Below are 19684 nucleotides of genomic sequence, written 5' to 3'. Positions count from 1 at the left end.
AAGTCGACGTCAGCGTTCTTCTTCTTCTTTTTAAAATAAATGTGTATTGGCGGATCGCAACCAACTGAAAGGTGCACACACCGCCATCTACTATACTGGAGTGTGTGAGGCCCTATTAATCAATTTCTCTTCTCTAGCCCTGTGTTTTCCGCCTACTGTTATAGAGCGTGAATTCATTACACTTTGTGACACAAAAGGGACAGGAAAAATTGCCCTACCAACTAACCCTACACCCATTAAAACCTCACCACTATTCCACTACTTGGCCCTATCTGATCCGACACTATCATTCAACACACCTTGTAACTCCTCTGCAGTAAAATCTCGTACACCCAAGTACTTCTCTGCAGCTGCCAAAACAACATATATTTTCTGTGATTTGCGTTCCATTTCTGCAGTACAGTTGATAACCATGGCTATGAAAGCTAAGAAGCCAACCTTTATGAAACACATTTTATTCCTATCACTCTCTATTGGCCTCAGCCTACTCACAGGGAGCTTCTTAGGATCCCTTGCCCTGGACACATCTTCCTCTACTACTCTCTTCACTGCCTCAGCATACGACACCTTCTGAACTACTCTGATCCTGGCAACCTCGACCTGCCTTTCTCTCACCGGACACTTCTGATCTCCAGGACCATGGGTACCCTTACAGTTAACACACACAGCTTTTTCCACCAATACTACACATTCCTTTGTCTCATGCCCTCCTGCACACTTCTCACATCTAGGAATCTCCCTCCTACACACTGTTGCAACATGACCATAAGCTTGGCACCTAAAGAACCGTAATGGGTTCAGCATAAAAGCTCTCACGGGATAAGTGACATCCCAACTTGACTTTGTCAGGTAAACACTCTGCATCAAAACTCAGCAGGACAGACAGTGTCTTCTCTGTTTCACCACACTCTCCACCGGGTCTGTGTCGCACCAAACGGCGAGCATTACAGACACCGGGAATCTTCCATTTCAGTTGGTCCTCCTCAACACTTAACATCACTCCAGTTATCACTCCTTTCAATGGCACCCTGCTCCAGAGAGCAGAGCAAGTCACAGGTCTTGTCCCGAGGCACGTGGTGCAGAGCGCCTGCTCCCTCTGGATGGAAGACACCAAAGAAATCTTCACAAGTCCACTTCAAGTTAATTTCACAGATTCAACAGTCCCCAACCTCTTCTTCACCCATCCTGACACCACATATGGATCAGCCAGAAGGCAAGGGTCCATTCTCTCCAATGTTGTTTCAATCCTATAAAATCATCTACCAAAAGCTATGGTTACCTGCAGATTGACGTGGTCAATGCTTGATCGCCTCGTTCTGTCCTTTGTCTTCCTGACTATGTTCCCGATGTCTCTATCTATTTTTTTATTTTATTTTTTTTCACCTTTATTTAACCAGGTAAGCCAGTTGAGAACAGGTTCTCATTTACAACTGCGACCTGGCCAAGATAAAGCAAAGTAGTGCAATAAAAACAACACAGAGTTACATATGGGGTAAAAAAAAAACATAAAGTCAGAAATACAACAGAAAATATATATACAGTGTGTGCAAATGTAGCAAGTTATGGGGGTAAGGCAATAAATAGGCTATAGTGCAGAATAATTACAATAGTATTAACACTGGAATGCTAGATGTGCAAGAGATTATGTGCAAATAGAGATACTGGGGTGCAAAAGAGCAAAATAAATAACAATATAGGGATGAGGTAGTTGGGCGGGCTAATTTCAGATGGGCTGTGTACAGGTGCAGTGATCGGTAAGGTGCTCTGACAACTGCTGCTTAAAGTTATTGAGGGAGATAAGAGTCTCCAGCTTCAGAGATTTTTGCAATTCGTTCCAGTCATTGGCAGCAGAGAACTGGAAGGAATGGCGGCCAAAGGAGGTGTTGGCTTTGGGAATGACCAGTGAGATATACCTGCTGGAGCGCAGACTACGGGTGGGTGCTGCTATGGTGACCAATGAGCTAAGATAAGGCGGGGATTTGCCTAGCAGTGATTTATAGATGGCCTGGAGCCAGTGGGTTTGACGACGAACATGTAGTGAGGACCAGCCAACAAGAGCGTACAGGTCACAGTGGTGGGTAGTGTATGGGGCTTTGGAGACAAAACGGATGGCACTGTGATAGACTACATCCAATTTGCTGAGTAGAGTGTTGGGAGGCTATTTTGTAAATGACATCGCCGAAGTCAAGGATCGGTAGGATAGTCAGTTTTACGAGGGCATGTTTGGCAGCATGAGTGAAGGAGGCTCTGTTGCGAAATAGGAAGCCGATTCTAGATTTAACTTTGGATTGGAGATTCTTTATGTGAGTCTGGAAGTTGAGTTTACAGTCTAACCAGACACCTAGATATTTGTAGTTGTCCACATACTCTAGGTCAGACCCGTCGAGAGTGGTGATTCTAGTCGGGTGGGCGGGTGCTAGCCGCGTTCGATTGAAAAGCATGCATTTAGTTTTACTAGTGTTTAAGAGCAGTTGAAGGCTACTGAAGGATTGTTGTATGGCATTGAAGCTCGTTTGGAGGTTTGTTAACACAGTGTCCAATGAAGGGCCAGATGTATACAAAATGGTGTCGTCTGCGTAGAGGTGGATCTGAGAGTCACCAGCAGCAAGAGCGACATCATTGATATACACGGAGAAAATTTCGGCCCAAGAATTGAACCCTGTGGCACCCCCATAGAGACTGCCATAGGTCCAGACAACAGGCCCTCCGATTTGACACACTGAACTCTATCTGAGAAGTAGTTGGTGAACCAGGCGAGGCAGTCATTTGAGAATCTAGGGGGTAAAACCTCCTCCTTGTTGGTGGAGGGGGGACCCTCTCCTCTGAACATTTCAAGATACAAAGATGGAGATGTGTCTGACTTCACTCACTTTCCTAGCACCAGCCAATACACATTTTTCAATGTGCCTCTCTATGGTTGGGTCCACTGGCTCACGGATCTGAGCTGCCTATAAAGTGAGCAATAAGATAATTACACAACAGATCTCTGTAAACAGAACATATCTCTCAGTCAGTCCTAAAAGTACATTATGTAGGCTGATTGCTCCTGATCTCTCCTACCACAGGATGGTGCTTGTGCTACTTGATCTCAGGGAAATGTGCAACATATTTTTGGTCCCATGTTTCATGAGATGAATTAAAAGATCCCAGAAATGGTCTATATGCACAAAAAGCTTATTTCTCTCTAATCTTGTGCACAAATTTGTTTACATCCCTGTTAGTGAGCATTTCTCCTTTGCCAAGATAATCCATTCACCTGACAGGTGTGGCATATCAAGAAGCTGATTAAACAGCATGATCATTACACAGGTGCACCTTGGGATGGGGACAGTAAAAGGCCACTCTAAAATGGGCCGTTTTGTCACACAACACAATGCCACAGATGTCTCAAGTTTTGAGGGAGCATGCAATTGGCATGCTGACTGCAACGTCGCTTTAGAGAATTTGGCAGTACGTCCAACTGGCCTCACAACCGCAGACCACGTGTAACCACGCCTGCCCAGGACCCCCACATCTGGCTTCTTCACCTGTGGGATTGTCTGAGATCAGCCACCTGGACAGCTGATAAACCTGTGGGTTTGCACAACCAAAGACTTTCTGCGCAAACTGTCAGAAACCATCTCAGTGAAGGTCATTTGCGTGCTCGTCGTCCTCACCAGGGTCTTGACCTGACTGCAGTTCGTCGTCGTAACCGACTTCAGTGGGAAAATGCTCACCTTCGATGAACACTGGCATGCTGTAGAAGTATGCCCTTCACGGATGAATCCCGGTTTCAACTGTACCGGGCAGATGGCAGACAGTGTGTATGGCATCCTGTGGGCGAGCAGTTTGCTGATGTCAACGTTGTGAACAGAGTGCCCCATGGTGGCAGTGGGGTTATGGTATGGGCAGGCATAAGCTACAGACAATGAACAAAATTGCATTTTATCAATGGCAATTTGAATGCACAGAGATACCGTGACGAGATCCTGGAGCCCATTGTCGTGCCATTCATCCGCCGCCATCACCTCATGTTTCAGCATGAAAATGTCCCAGTTCTTCCATGGCCTGCATACCAGATATGTCACCCATGGAGCATGTTTGGGATGCTCTGGATCGACGTGTATAACAGCGTGTTCCAGTTCCCGCCAATATCCATCAACTTCGCATATCCATTGAAAAGGAGTGGGGCAACATTCCACAGGCCACAATCAACAACCTGATCAACTCTGTGCGAAGGAGATGTGGTCAAAAGGTGGTCACACCAGATACTGACTGGTTTTCTGATCCACGCCCCTACTTAAAAAAAAAAAAAGGTATCTGTGACTAACAGATGCATATCTGTATTCCCAGTCATGTGAAATCCATAGATTAGGGCCTAATGTATTTATTTCAATTGACTGATTTCCTTATATGAATTGTAACTCAGTAAAATCTTCCTGACGGGCCGCCCCAAGGTGGTAAGCGTAGGTAACAACACATCTGCCAAGCTGATCCTCAACACGGGGGCCCCTCAGGGGTGCATGCTCAGTCCCATCCTGTACTCCCTGTTCACCCATGACTGCATGGCCAGGCACGACTCCAACACCATCATTAAGTTTGCAGATGACACAACAGTGGTAGGCCTGATCACCGACAACGACGAGACAGCCTATAGGGAGGAGGTCAGAGACATGGTTGTGTGGTGCCAGGACAACAACCTCTCCCTCAACGTGATCAAGACAAAGGAGATGATCGTGGACTACAGGAAAAAGAAGAGGACCGAGCACGCCCCCATTCTCATCGACGGGGCTGTAGTGGAGCAGGTTGAGAGCTTCAAGTTCCTTGGTGTCCACATCATCAACAAACTAACATGGTCCAAGCACACCAAGACAGTCGTGAAGAGGGCACAACAAAACCTATTCCCCCTAAGGAGACTGAAAAGATTTGGCATGGGTCCTCAGATCCTCAAAAGGTTCCACAGCTGCACAATCGAAAGCATCCTGACTGGTTGCATCACTGCCTGGTATGGCAACTGCTCGGCCTCCGACCGCAAGGCACTACAGAGGGTAGTGCGTACGGCCCAGTACATCACTGGGGCCAAGCTTCCTGCCATCCAGGACCTCTATACCAGCCAGAGGAAGGCCCTAAAAATGGTCAAAGACTCCAGCCACTCTAGTCATAGACTGTTCTCTCTGCTACCGCACGGCAAGCGGTACCCCCAAGTCTAGGTCCAAGAGGCTTCTAAACAGCTTCTACCCCCAAGCCATAAGACTCCTGAACATCTAATCAAATGGCTACCCAGAATATTTGCATTGCCCCCCACCCCTCTTTTACACTGCTGCTACTCTCTGTTTATTATCTATGCATAGTTACTTTAATAACTCTACCTACATGTACATATTACCCCAATTACCTCGACTAACAGGTGCCCCCGCACATTGACTCGGTACCGGTAGCCTCGCTATTGTTATTTTTACTGCTGCTCTTTAAGTTTTTGTTATTTTTTAGTTTCTGTTATTTTACTTCGTATTATTTTATATTGTATTTTTTTGTGATTATTTTTGGTATTCTTTCTTAAAACTGCATTGTTGGTTAAGGGCTTGTAAGTAAGCATTTCACTGTAATACCTGTTGTATTCAGCGCATGTGACAAATAAAATGTGATTTGATTTTAAAACACTCTTTCTGTTAGTTAACTTCAACTAATCACGACCCGCCATAGGATATCAACAGTGACAATGGTTGGCTGCTATTTAAGTGATAGTGTGACTGTCAAATCAGTGCATTGTTGTGTGGCCAGCGAATTTTATAGAGAGACCGCCCCAAATTATCTGTGCTATTTGAGAAAGAAAATTATAGCTGCATTCAGGGCTCTACTTTTATTTATTTATATATTGGTAGCACTGGTGCTCCCTTCTTTAAGAAGGTTAGGAGCCCCACATGAAATTTAGGAGCACCAGAAAATACGATTTTTCTTTAGAGATACAGCCTATTTTGGGACTCTATGAATTCTAGCTACTTTTGAAGCACATGTTGTGCCCTAGAAACAAATATGTAACACTGTAAATACATCAGCTTATTATAAAGGCCAAAATGTTGATACGAATAACTGTTATTTAAATTACAAAATCATTTGTGGAATTTTAGGTTTCTACATTTTATTAAAGCACTATATTATTATTGAGATGCATTACACAGAACATTGTACACTGTCTCTTTAAAAATGTCAGGTTTGGGATGACAATGTGCAAGAAACCTCACTCATTCACCGCTATCTGTTGGCGCTTTTAATGGCTTGTTCAAAACAAATGGGAACTCGGGAAATCTCCGACTTCCGAATTCAGTGCGTTCACGACAACTAGGAACTCGGAAAACCCCCCAGCTCCGACTGGAAAAACATCATTTTGCAAGGTCATCCCACTCGGGCCTCTTTCTAGAGCTCCGACTTTCCGACCTCAAAATCACTGACTTCATGATTTGACCTCGTATTTTTTATTAGTTCTCCTAAACCTGCTACAAAAAGTCAATTTTGACAAAAGCTCTATCCCTTCTAGACAAAACCTACAAACGCTGCCGTTACACTCATATTGAACTATAGTTGTCCCGCGTCCCCCAGGCTGCCGGCTTGGTGTAGGATCAGATAGGGCAAAGTAGTGGAATAGTGGTGCGGTTTTATGGGTGTAGGGTTAGTCCTTTTTCCCTTCCCTTTTTGTCACAAAGTGTAATGAATTCACATTCCAGAACAGTAGGCAGAAACACAGGGCCTAGATAAGAGAAATACATTAATTAATAGCCTCGATGAATAGGGAGGCTCACACTCCAGTACAGCAGGTGGCGGTGTATGCACCTATCAGTTGGTTGTGATCCGCCAATACTAATTTGAAGAAGAAGATTTCTTGGGAGAACGCTTTCTAGCTAGAATAATAAAGAACAACTTCATGAAATGTGAGTATAACGTTTATTTATTCAACAAATTATGTTAAACTGTTCAACAAATGACTTTCATTTGAATGTTTAATTCGACCATTGGGGCATGCAACGCCGAGTGTGTTTTCGACATAAGCCCACTAACCAAGCTAGCTAGCTAACGCTACCGTTGTTGGACACTACGGTCCGAATAGTAACGTAGGCAGGAAAAACCCGTTTTGGTGATTCTTGGTATATCATCAAAATAAATCACTGCAAGTTTTTGGACTCATTCAGCAGTTTGTACCTAAAATAGGTACAATACCATTAAATTAATGTTGAAAGTTCAATTTATATTCCTCTAACTTAAGTTGAAAATGATGCAGTCGCTGCTTCCTGTTTACAAGACATTAATAAATAGCCCGATGTCCAACAGTTTTAAAGTGTCCAAATCAATAACTAATATGCAGAAACAGTTCGTGATATATTGAAAACCTAAACATACAATTTACTATCTACACATACATGTGCAACAATAGTAATCATATGACTTGTCTTTTTTTAAACGAGCACCCTATAAACTGCACACGCACCAAAAACTCTGTTTTGTCAAGTGGTAATACATAATTCAATGGGGGGGTATGAGCTGTTCAAACTACCACAACACAAAAATCACATGGCAAATGGAAATATTTTTACATCACTGGTTAGAGGACACACTTCACAACAGTCAGCTACATTTTGGAATGTTGCATTTGGATATAATCACTCCAATCGATTATCATGTTGAAATCAATTGCGCGAGAGGGGGGAGATGAGGTTGCACGTCCTGTTAAATCTCACACTCAAAAACAACACGGAATCTGGGAATAATCACTGGTTAGAGGACAATTTGTAGAAGACAGCTAGCTACATTTTGAAGTGTTGCATTTTGATTCAAGTGGGTCGCCAACGAGGTAAGTGTAACACAACACCTTTTCTGTTAATCACTGCCATCAATATCATACTGAAATCAATAGAACAGGGGGCTAACGCTATTCAAAGGCCACACAGAAACTTGGAATAACCTATACATGGTTGGTTAGATTATCATTTGTAGAAGGCTTCTGTCTATATTTTGGAATAGCGGATGTTGATTTCGGGAGGCTGCCATCATAGAAAAGGGAATACACCACTTTTTCTGTTTAGTTAATTTATAACGAATCACGACCCGCCATAAGGTATCAACATTGACAACGGTTGGCTGCTATTTAAGTAATAGTTAGACTTTCAAGTTTGTGTATTGGTGTGTAGCCAGCTACTTTTATGTAGACTGCCTCGAATTATCTGCTCCATTTGAGAAAAAAAATGTTAGTAGCGTTCTAAGTCATGCTTTTTTAAGCAATTGATCATTTGTCATCGTGTTGACGATAAACTTTTATACTAACATCACCAATCTGAGGTAAAAAGCATGTGTAATCCCCCCCAATTCGATGTGGTCAAAACGTCAGCTTGTGTAATGTAGTAACACATATAGTTTATATACTGTCCACAGCATGGAAAATAGCGTAATATACATTAATTAGATATGGCAAAATAATTCAATATCTTAATTTAGGATGATAGTACCTGAAGCAAACTCACAGATTTGTTAAATAATCACATATTTCTCACAAGTTTATCCATTTAGAGATGTAAAAAATGCTCCTAAACACAATTTAACTAGGGCTCTAGACTAGAGCGACCATAGATAGGGTGTGTGCAGCAGGCTGAACGTTTATGTCCCTAATGATCGCCAGCAGGCGGTCTTGTCAGCTGTTTAGACAAACAACCTAAGTTAAACTAACTAGTTAATTTTCAAATTCATGTAAACTACGAAGAACCGCTCATTTTTTAAATCCTGAATTGGTGATCTGGCTAGCCAGCTAATGGAAAATGTTGCAAATCATATTTTTCAATCTTTTCTTTCAGGGACTAAACAGGCCAATTGACTCTTTAGCAGGACAAAGCACTCTTTCCCGACTGCTGTGGAGGTAAGAAATTGTAACATTATCTGATTAAAAACATTAGAAATTCAGCTAGTTGTTTTCTGCTTCATGTTGTTGTGCATCCTTAGCTACATTTATTAATGTTGTTTCCTAGTGAATACATGCATTCAGTGTCTGATTACTGTCAGTTCCCTACCTCTCTCTGTATTGGGTTGAGGGGCTGGGCAATGTTGCCAGTTAATTTGATTTAATTGTACCTTTATTTTAGCAGGGAGTCACCATTGAGACCAGGGTCTCTTTCACAAGGGAGCCCTCTATATATCATTTCATAAGACAAAATCTAAAATCAAATACAATATAAAACACATAAAATACAGTACTACACAAATATTCAAGAAAAACTATTACATTCCTCAATAAGCAGGTCCCCAATCAATATTTTAAATTGCCAGAGTGGCACCAGAACATCCAATTGTAATGTATTTTATAGTTGGTTCCAGCAATGAGGTGCTTTAAAACTAAAAGCGGATTGACCCGAGGAACCTCAAGATTCAACCAACCTTGTGAACGGGTTTGGCATCTCATGTTTTTATATTTTAACAGTGAAGTTAGATAAGTCGGAAGCTTGTGTAGTAGAGCTTTGTAAACAAAAAGGGAGTAATGAAGTGATCAGGACTTTAATGAGGACCAGCCAACCTTTTGATACAGGATTCAGTGGTGAGTATTGAAGCTGTCACCTGTGATAAAGCGAAGGGTGCTCTGATAGACACGGCATCCAAAGGTTTAAGAGTAATGGCTGCTGCAATCTGGTAAATAGTGTCACCATAATCAAGAACTGGCAGGAAAGTTGACTGTACAATCTGCTTCCTGCTATTTAGGGAGAGGCAAGATCTATTTCTATAAAGAAGCCCACATTAAATCTTAGTTTTTTAACTAGCTCATCCATATGTTTTTTAAACATTAAATCTTTGTAAATCCAAATGCCCAGATATTTATTGGCAGGAACCAGATCGATGGGAGAACCATCCAATGAATAAATATGTAGTCTATCTGATTGTTGTTGTTGCAAGAATTAGAGAACAACATATAGAGTCTTGCCCGCATTAAGTACACGTTTTAAACCAACCAGGCTTTTCTGTAAGGCAACAAAGTCAGATTGCAGCTCTAATATAGCCTGGTCAACAGTTGGGACAATGGCATACATAAGTTTCGTCTGCATACCGATGAATATTACAAGTTTTAACAGAGACCAATATTATTTATGTGAATGGGAAAGAGAACCGGTCCCAATACTGATCCCAGTGGTACACCTTTTGTAATATCCAGAAAACTAGACTAGACACAATCAGAAATCACGCATTGTGTCCTATTTGACAGATAGTTGTCAATAAAAGGCAAAGTTATTCTACTCATACTGTAAAGACTTTTATCAGTAAAATTATTAACCTGACAATAATAATGTAAGGGTTTATTAATTCTGTGACAATGTACAGGCCATGTTATGATGATGGTTCAAGATAATCTGATAATTGTTATGAAGAAAATGTTTTGAAGTATAAAATGATCAAGCTTATGAATATGTAAAACTGCATAATGATGGCACATTGAAGTGCAGAAACAATACTGGTGCTTTCAAGACAACTGGGAACTTGGGGAAAAAAACAAGGTCAAATCACAACGTCAGTAATCTTCAGGTCGGAAAGTCTGAGGTGTAGAAAGATGCCAGAGTTTCCGAGTTAAAATTCCAAATTGGATGCACTTTTTAGATTGTGAAAGAGCAAAGAAGTTTGGCACATAGGAATTCAGGGCAACTCGCAGGGATGAAGATGCACATTTGACAGGGAAGAACAGTGTTCATTTTCATGTGCGAGAAGCTGGATTTACATGTGTATGTTGATCCAAACATCGTTAAAATAAAAAATACCAATGCTGTCATGTTTGGGAATTACTCTGCAGTAATATGCTCAGTCCAAAACATTGCACAGCCCACAGACTGAAGCACCTGCCTCAGATAAGAGTGACATCGGCACCTTTCGCATAGAAGTCCCCCCCCACATCAGTATAGAACAGGTCCCTAACAAAATGCATCACCTCTGTGGGGAGATTAAACTCACCAAATCTCGTTGCAAAGTTAGCTTTCAGTTTATCTAAAACTCTGACATCACAGGAGTGATCTGTGCTGATGATGACTCAATATAGTTGCGCAGTGTATGGAAATTGAGCATTTTGTTTGGGCTCATATCAGAGGAGAAAATACAACATTTCGGTAACACTTTACTTGACAACCAGCATCCTAACACGTTATGAAATGCAGTCTCCTGAGTGGCGCAGTGGTCTAAGGCACTGCATCGCAGTGCTAACTGTGCCACTAGAGATCCTGGTTCGAATCCAGGCTCTGTCGCAGCCGGCCGTGACCGGGAGACTCATGGGCGGCGCACAATTGGCCTAGCGTCGTCCAGGGTAGGGGAGGGAATGGCCGGCAGGGATGTAGCTCAGTTGGTAGAGCATGGCGTTTGCAACGCCAGGGTTGTGGGTTCGATTCCCACGGGGGGCCAGTATAAAAAAATATGTATTCACTAACTGTAAGTCGCTCTGGATAAGAGCGTCTGCTAAATGACTAAAATGTAAATGTAAATAACCATGTCATAATATGTCATAACAGCTGACATAACTTGTCATAACCTGGCATATTTATACCTGTTGTGACATATATTGCATTATTTTATGGCTGGTTATGACACCTACATAAGAGTGCCAAAACCCACAAAACCTACCACACAAAGCAAAACATTTCATTACACCATAGCCTACTTGTCAATAGTATGTTTATGTTAGCAAACATTTTCTGAAATTGACCATATTAAATTATCATTGTAATTGTGCACACATTGATGTCAGACATGCACCTACCCAAATGCTCTGTTGCTGATGACTGGGATGCATGCAGGAGCAGATTTTAAGGAGCAGGACAAGACACCCTCTTTTTGACTGATGACTGACATAAGGGAATGTATGTGATAGGCCTATCTGGCTTATATGATTATGATGGTCATAATACTTCTTGACAGTGTCATAAAGTGCCTTTTCTTAGTCCAAGTAAAGTGACACAGTATGGTCATAATGCTTTATGACAGTGTCATAAAGTGTATTTTCTACAAGTTATTTAAAATATGATGGGAAATAAAACATGACTAAATAATTCATTACAACAACAACAAAGAACTTAAGAAACAAACTGTCAAATGAAAGGAAAGTTCTTGGCAGGGAAAAAACACATTTGAATAAATGTGGGTTTTGGCACTCTTATGTAGGTGTCATAACCAGCCATAAAATAATGCAATATATCACAACAGGTGTACATATATGAGCCATTTTATGACCAGTTATGTCAGCTGTTATGAAATATTTTGATATGGTTATGACCGTGTCATAACGTGTTATGATGCTGGGTGTCAAGTAAAGTGTTACCCAAATTTATTTGGAAAAGCAGTCAATTTTTCAATTATGTCTAACTCTTTTGTCCCTCCCCTGTAGTCTCAAATTAAGTCCATTCAAGTGATTGAAGATATCACTAAAAAAACAAACCTCAGCTACGAACTCATCAAGCATTTTCGCTAGTATGTGATGTAATGGGTTTCTTGTGACGGCAATCGCGGCGATAAGCAACTCTCTCCTCCCTAAGCTCACATACTCTCGAGAGCGTTAGGCCTACCCTTATTTAACCACTGAATCATGATGCTCAGCAGACTAAGAAACAAGCAATGTTGAAGGCTAAATGTTGATCGGATAAAGTTTATGATAGCCATAACTGAGTCCATTGCGTTCTTTAACTCACCGCTGAGTTAAGCGCAAAGCACGCTCATGCAGTGTAGTCTCTCTATCTGCAGTGAAAGAGTCCATACCACCTATAGGCGGGCAGACAGACCCTGTACCCCTGTTTGCAGCTCTGATTGGCTGTAACTGGTATGTTAGTGATATTGATTGACAGCACTTAATGGGCAGGACTATAGGAAAACAGATTCTCCCATTAGAGAATATTGAACAAGGGCTCATTTTGGCACTAAACATTAGATTTCTGCATGGATGTTTTTGCTGATTTTTAAATGAATGTTCAGAATTGATCAAAGGGCCATTCTAAATTGATAAACAGGCCGCATCTTGCCCGCCGGCCACCATTTGAATAGCCCTAACATAGATGTTGAAAAATGTGTTCCAAGATTTCAGCTTGTCTGTGCCACTCTTGCTAGTAAGGAGCTTTGCCTCCTTTTTATTTTGGAAGACAGTTAATTCAACCTCTCATAAGATGCAAGTCACTGATATGAGTGTGGTCATTTCATTACCTGAAATGGTTCTTATTAGATTTTCTTTTCAGTCAAGCTCAGAAATGGACAATACATCTTCTTCAACCAGAGAAGTGGTTCCTCAACTGCAAAGAACAGAGAGTGTATTTGTAAGTATCATTGTATATCACAATGCAAAATGGCTGATATTATTTCAGTCCTGCACAAGTTCTAACCACTTGTGTTTGGGGAAAAATGTTTGGGGATACTTGTACAATAGCCATTTTGGAGCTTGTTCCACTTCCATTGAGTGTCAGCAGCAACTATGCCATATTTTAGGCTGACTGTGAACTGCAATTCTGCAGAGATTTCTGCCTTCCTGATTTTCAAAAACCCTTGACATACAGTGCCTTCAGAAAGTATTCATACCCCTTGACTTATTCCACATTTTGTTACGCTGCTGCTACTCGCTGTTATTATCTATGCATAGTCACTTTACATATTACCTCGACTAACCTGTACCCCCACACATTGACTCCGTACCGGTACCTCATTATTGTTATTTTGTGTTACTTTTTTTTAAATGTTAGTTTATTTAGTAAATATTTTCTCAACTCTTATTTTTCTTAAAACTACATTGTTGGTTAAGGGCTTGTAAGTAAGCATTTCACTGTAAGATCTACACCTGTTGTATTCGGCGCATGTTATGAATAACATTTGATTTGATTTGTTACAGCCTGAATTATTTTATTTTTTCCCCATCTACACACAGTACCCCATAATGACAGTGAAAACATGCTTTTAGAAATGTTTGCACATTTATAGAAAATTAAATGCATAAATATCTAATTTACATAAGTATTCACATCCCTGAGTCAATACTTTGTAGAAGCATCTTTGGCGGCGATTACAGCTTTGAGCCGTCTTGGGTATGTCTGTATCAGCTTTGCGCATCTAGATTTAGGGATTTATCCTATTCCTTGCAGATTTTCTCAAGCTCTGTTGTTATATAAGGAGCGGCGGTGAACATCAATGTTCAAGTCTTTCCAAAGATTTTCAATGGGATTCAAATCTTGGCTTTAGCTGGGCCACTCAAGGACTTTCACATTATTTTTCTAAAGCCATTCCAGCTTTGCTTTGGCTGTATGCTTGGTGTCACTGTCCTGTTGGAATGGAAATCTTCACCCCAGTCTGTCATTTTCACTCTGAAGCAGGTTCTAATCAAGGATTTGCCTTTATTTGGATCCATTCATTGTTCCCTCTATCCTTACCATTCTCCCAGTCCCTGCCGCTGAAAAGCATCCCCACAGCATGATGCTGCCACCAACTTGCTTCACGGTAGGGATGGTATTAGACAGGTGATGAGCTGTGCCTGGTTTTCTCCAGACATAGCACTTTGCATTCAGGCCAAAAAGTTAAATTTTTGTTTAATCAGACCACAGAATCTTTTGCCTTATGCTCTGTCTTTTCACATGCCTTTTTGCTGTAGAGACTGTTGTCCTTGTGGCAGGTTCTCCCATCTCAGCTAAGGAACTCTGTAGTTCTGTCAGAGTGATCATTGGGTTCTTGGTCACCTCCCTGACCAAGGTCCTTCTTGCCCGGTTTCTCAGTTTGGTCAGACGGCCAACTCTAGGCAGAGTCTGGGTAGTTCCATATTTTTTCAATTTCCCAATGATAGAGACCACTGTGCTCTTGGAAACTTTCAACAATCTGGAAATTGTTTTATACCGTTCCCCAGATGTATGCCTCATTACAATTCTATCTCGGAGAGATACGGACAGTTCCTTGGACTTCATGGTAGAGTTTCTGCTCTGACATGCTCTGTGGACTCCAATCAATTTGTAGTGACCTCCCAAGGATGATCAAAGGAAATTGGATGCACCAGAGCTCAATTTGGAGCGTCATAGCAAAGGGGTGTGAATAATAATAATCTGTTTTTCATTTTCAATACATTTGCAAACATTTCTAAACATGTTTTCACTTTGTCATTATGGGGTATTGCGTGTAGATGGGTGAGGAAAAATAAATGTAATCCATTTTGAATTCAGGATGTAACACAACAAAATGTGGAATAAGCCAAGGGGTATGAATACGTTCTCAAGGCACGGTATGTTCAGCCAATCATTTGGTGTATATACAGTGCATTCGGAAAGAATTCAGACCCCTTGACTTTTTCCACATTTTGTTACGTAACAGTCTTATTCTAAAATTGATTAAATAAAACATTTTCCTCAATCTACACACAATACCCCATAATGACAAACCGAAAACAGGTTTTTAGAAATGTTTGCAAATTTATTAAAAATAAAAAACTGAAATACCTTATTTACATAAGTATTCAGAACCTTTGCTATGAGACTCGAAATTGAGCTCAGGTGCATCCTGTTTCCATTTATCATCCTTGACATGTTTCTATAACGTAATTGGAGTCCACCTGTGGTAAATTCAATTGATTGGACATGATTTGTAAGGCATACACCTGTCTACATAAGATCCCACAGTTGACAGTGCATGTCAGAGCAAAAAACAAGCCATGAGGTCAAAGGAATTGTCCATAGAGCTCCGAGACAGGATTGTGTCGAGGCACAGATCTGGGGAAGGGTACCAAAAAATGTCTGCAGCATTGAAGGTCCCCAAGAACACAGTGGCCTCCATCCATCTTAAATGGGAGAACTTTGGAACCACCAAGACTCTTCCTAGAGCTTGCTGCACAGCGAAACTGAGCAATCGGGGGAGAAGGGCCTTGGTCAGGTAGGTGACCAAGAACCCAATGGTCAGTCTGACAGAGCTCCAGAGTTCCTCTGTGGAGATGGTTGTCCTTCTGGAAGGTTCTCCCATCTCTGCAGCAAATCAAATCAAATGTTATTTGTCACATACACGTGTTTAGCAGATGTTATTGCAGGTGTAGCGAAATGCTTGTGCTTCTAGCTCCGACAGTGCAGTAATATCTAACATTTCACAACATATACCCAATACACACAAATCTAGTAAGGAATGGAATTTAAGAATATATACATATATGGACAAGCAATGACAGAGCGGCATGGACTAAGATACAGTAGAATATTATAGAATACAGTATATACAGTGGGGGAAAAAAGTATTTAGTCAGCCACCAATTGTGCAAGTTCTCCCACTTAAAAACATGAGAGAGGCCTGTAATTTTCATCATAGGTACACGTCAACTATGACAGACAAATTGAGAAAAGAAAATCCAGAAAATCACATTGTAGGATTTTTAATGAATTTATTTGCTAATTATGGTGGAAAATAAGTATTTGGTCACCTACAAACAAGCAAGATACCTGTATTAATGGCACCTGTTTGAACTTGTTATCAATATAAAGGACACCTGTCCACAACCTCAAACAGTCACACTCCAAACTCCACTATGGCCAAGACCAAAGAGCTGTCAAAGGACACCAGAAACAAAATTGTAGACCTGCACCAGGCTGGGAAGACTGAATCTGCAATAGGTAAGCAGCTTGGTTTGAAGAAATCAACTGTGGGAGCAATTATTAGGAAATGGAAGACATACAAGACCACTGATAATCTCCCTCGATCTGGGGCTCCACGCAAGATCTCACCCCGTGGGGTCAAAATGATCACAAGAACGGTGAGCAAAAATCCCAGAACCACACGGGGGGACCTAGTGAATGACCTGCAGAGAGCTGGGACCAAAGTAACAAAGCCTACCATCAGTAACACACTACGCCGCCAGGGACTGAAATCCTGCAGTGCCAGACGTGTCCCCCTGCTTAAGCCAGTACATGTCCAGGCCCGTCTGAAGTTTGCTAGAGTGCATTTGGATGATCCAGAAGAGGATTGGGAGAATGTCATATGGTCAGATGAAACCAAAATATAAATTTTTGGTAAAAACTCAACTCGTCGTGTTTGGAGGACAAAGAATGCTGAGTTACATCCAAAGAACACCATACCTACTGTGAAGCATGGGGGTGGAAACATCATGCTTTGGGGCTGTTTTTCTGCAAAGGGACCAGGACGACTGATCCGTGTAAAGGAAAGAATGAATGGGGCCATGTATCGTGAGATTTTGAGTGAAAACCTCCTTCCATCAGCAAGGGCATTGAAGATGAAACGTGGCTGGGTCTTTCAGCATGACAATGATCCCAAACACACCGCCCGGGCAACGAAGGAGTGGCTTTGTAAGAAGCATTTCAAGGTCCTGGAGTGGCCTAGCCAGTCTCCAGATCTCAACCCCATAGAAAATCTTTGGAGGGAGTTGAAAGTCCGTGTTGCCCAGCGACAGCCCCAAAACATCACTGCTCTAGAGGAGATCTGCATGGAAGAATGGGCCAAAATACCAGCAACAGTGTGTGAAAACCTTGTGAAGACTTACAGAAAACGTTTGACCTGTGTCATTGCCAACAAAGGGTATATAACAAAGTATTGAGAAACTTTTGTTAATGACCAAATACTTATTTTCCACCATAATTTGCAAATAAATTCATAAAAAATCCTACAATGTGATTTTCTGGAATTTATTTCTCATTTTGTCTGTCAAAGTTGACGTGTACCTATGATGAAAATTACAGGCCTCTCATCTTTTTAAGTGGGAGAACTTGCACAATTGGTGGCTGACTAAATACTTTTTTCCCCCACTGTACATATGAGATGAGTAGTACAAGATACGTAAACATTAAAGTGGCCAGTGATTTCAATAGGCAGCAGTATCCTCTAATGTGCTAGTGATGGCTATTTAACAGTCTGATGGCCTTGAGATAGAAACTGTTTTTCATTCTCTCGGTCCCAGCTTTGATGCACCTGTACTGACCTCGCCTTCTGGATGATAGCGGGGTGAACAGGCAGTGGCTCGGGTGGTTGATGTCCTTGATGATCTTTGGCCTTCCTGTGACATCGGGTGCTGTAGGTGTCTTGGAGGGTGGGTAGTTTGCCCCCGGTAATGCGTTTGGCAGACCGCACCACCCTCTGGAGAGCCCTGCGGTTGCGGGTGGTGCAGTTGCCGTACCAGGCAGTGATACAGCCCGACAGGATGCTCTCAATTGTGCATCTGTAAAAGTTTGTGAGGGTTTTAGGTGCCAAGCCAAATTCCTTCAGCCTTCTGAGGTTGAAGAGGCTCTGTTGCGCCTTCTTCACCACACTGTCTGCGTGGGTGGACGATTTCAGTTTGTCAGTGATGTGTACGCCGAGGAACTTGAAGCTTTCCACCTTCTCCACTGCGGTCCCGTCGATGTGGATAGGGTGGTGCACCCTCCACGATCATCTCCTTTGTTTTGTTGACGTTGAGTGAGAGGTTATTTTCCTGGCAACACACTCCCAGAGCCCTCACCTCCTCCCTGTAGGAGGTCTCGTCATTGTTGGTAATCAATCCTACTACTGTTGTGTCGTCTGCAAACTTGATGATTGAGTTGGAGGCTTGCTTGGCCACGCAGTCATGGGTGAACAGAGTACAGGAGGGGGCTGAGCACGCACCCTTGTGGGGCCCCAGTGTTGAGGATCAGCGAAGTGGAGATGTTGTTTCCTACCTTCACCACCTGGGGGGCGGTCCGTCAGGAAGTCCAGGACCCAGTTGCACAGGGCGGGGTTCAGACCCAGGGCCTCGAGCTTGATGATGAGCTTGGAGGGTACTATGGTGTTGAATGCTGAGCTATAGTCAATGAACAGCATTCTTACATAGGTATTCCTCTTGTCCAGATGGGATAGGGCAGTGTGCAGTGTGATGGCAATTGCATCGTCTGTGGATCTATTCGGGCGGTAAGCAAATTGAAGTGGGTCAGGCCTTTATGGTAGACTGGCCAGAGGGAATCCACTCCTCAGTAAAAGGCACATGACAGCCCATTTGGAGTTTGCCAAAAGGTACCTAAAGGACTCTGACCATGAGAAACAAGATTCTCTGGTATGATGAAACCAAGATTGAACTCTGGCCTGAATGCCAAGCGTCACGTCTGGAGGAAACCTGGCACCATCCCTACAGTGAAGAATGGTGGTGGCAGCATGCTGTGGGGATGTTTTTCAGCGGCAGGGACTGGGAGACTAGTCAGGAGAACCTGCACCAGAGTGCTCAGGACCTCAGACTGGGGTGAAGGTTCGCCTTCCAACAGGACAACGACCCTAAGCGCACAGCCAAGACAAAGCAGGAGTGGCTTCAGGACAAGTCTCTGAATGTCCTTGAGTGGCCCAGCTTGAACCCGAACGAACATCCCTGGAGAGACCTGAAAATAGCTGTGCAGCGACGCTCCCCATCCAATCTGACAGAGCTTGAGAGGATCTGCAGAGAAGAATGGGAAAAACTCCCCAAATACATACCCAAGAAGACTCCATGCTGTAATTGCTGCCAAAGGTGCTTTAACAAAGTACTGTGTAAAGGGTCTGAATACTTTTAAATACATTTCCTAAAGTTTCTAAAAACCTGTTTTTGCTTTGTGATTATGGGATATTGTGTGTAGATTGATGATGGGGGGGAAAACAATTTGATCAATTTTAGAATAAGGCTGTAATGTAACACAATGTGGAAAAAGTCAAGGGGTCTGAATACTTTCCGACTGCATTGAACAAAAATATAAACGCAACATGTAATGTTTTGGTCCTA

At 42.2% G+C, this 19684-nt stretch overlaps 1 protein-coding gene across 2 annotated transcripts in view; it reads left to right on the top strand.

Moving 5' to 3' along the window:
* Positions 1–6827: 6827 nt before the first annotated feature.
* LOC311147400 (uncharacterized protein) overlaps positions 6828–19684 on the top strand; it is a 21553-nt gene continuing 8696 nt past the window's right edge. Inside the window, exons 1-3 of one of the 2 annotated variants that reach the window (XM_084184098.1) lie at positions 6828–6905; positions 8817–8878; positions 13206–13283. In XM_084184098.1, coding sequence (XP_084040224.1) covers positions 13218–13283 — 66 coding nt within the window. In that variant the 5' untranslated portion in view covers positions 6828–6905; positions 8817–8878; positions 13206–13217. The remainder of the gene's footprint in view (positions 6906–8816; positions 8879–13205; positions 13284–19684) is intronic. The other variant, XM_084184097.1, reaches the window with a different exon arrangement.

Source organism: Coregonus lavaretus (genome assembly GCF_964263955.1).
Source record: "Coregonus lavaretus genome assembly, chromosome: 20".
In the NCBI taxonomy this organism is placed as follows: Eukaryota; Metazoa; Chordata; class Actinopteri; order Salmoniformes; family Salmonidae; genus Coregonus; species Coregonus lavaretus.
This window is presented reverse-complemented; position numbering and strand designations above follow the sequence as displayed.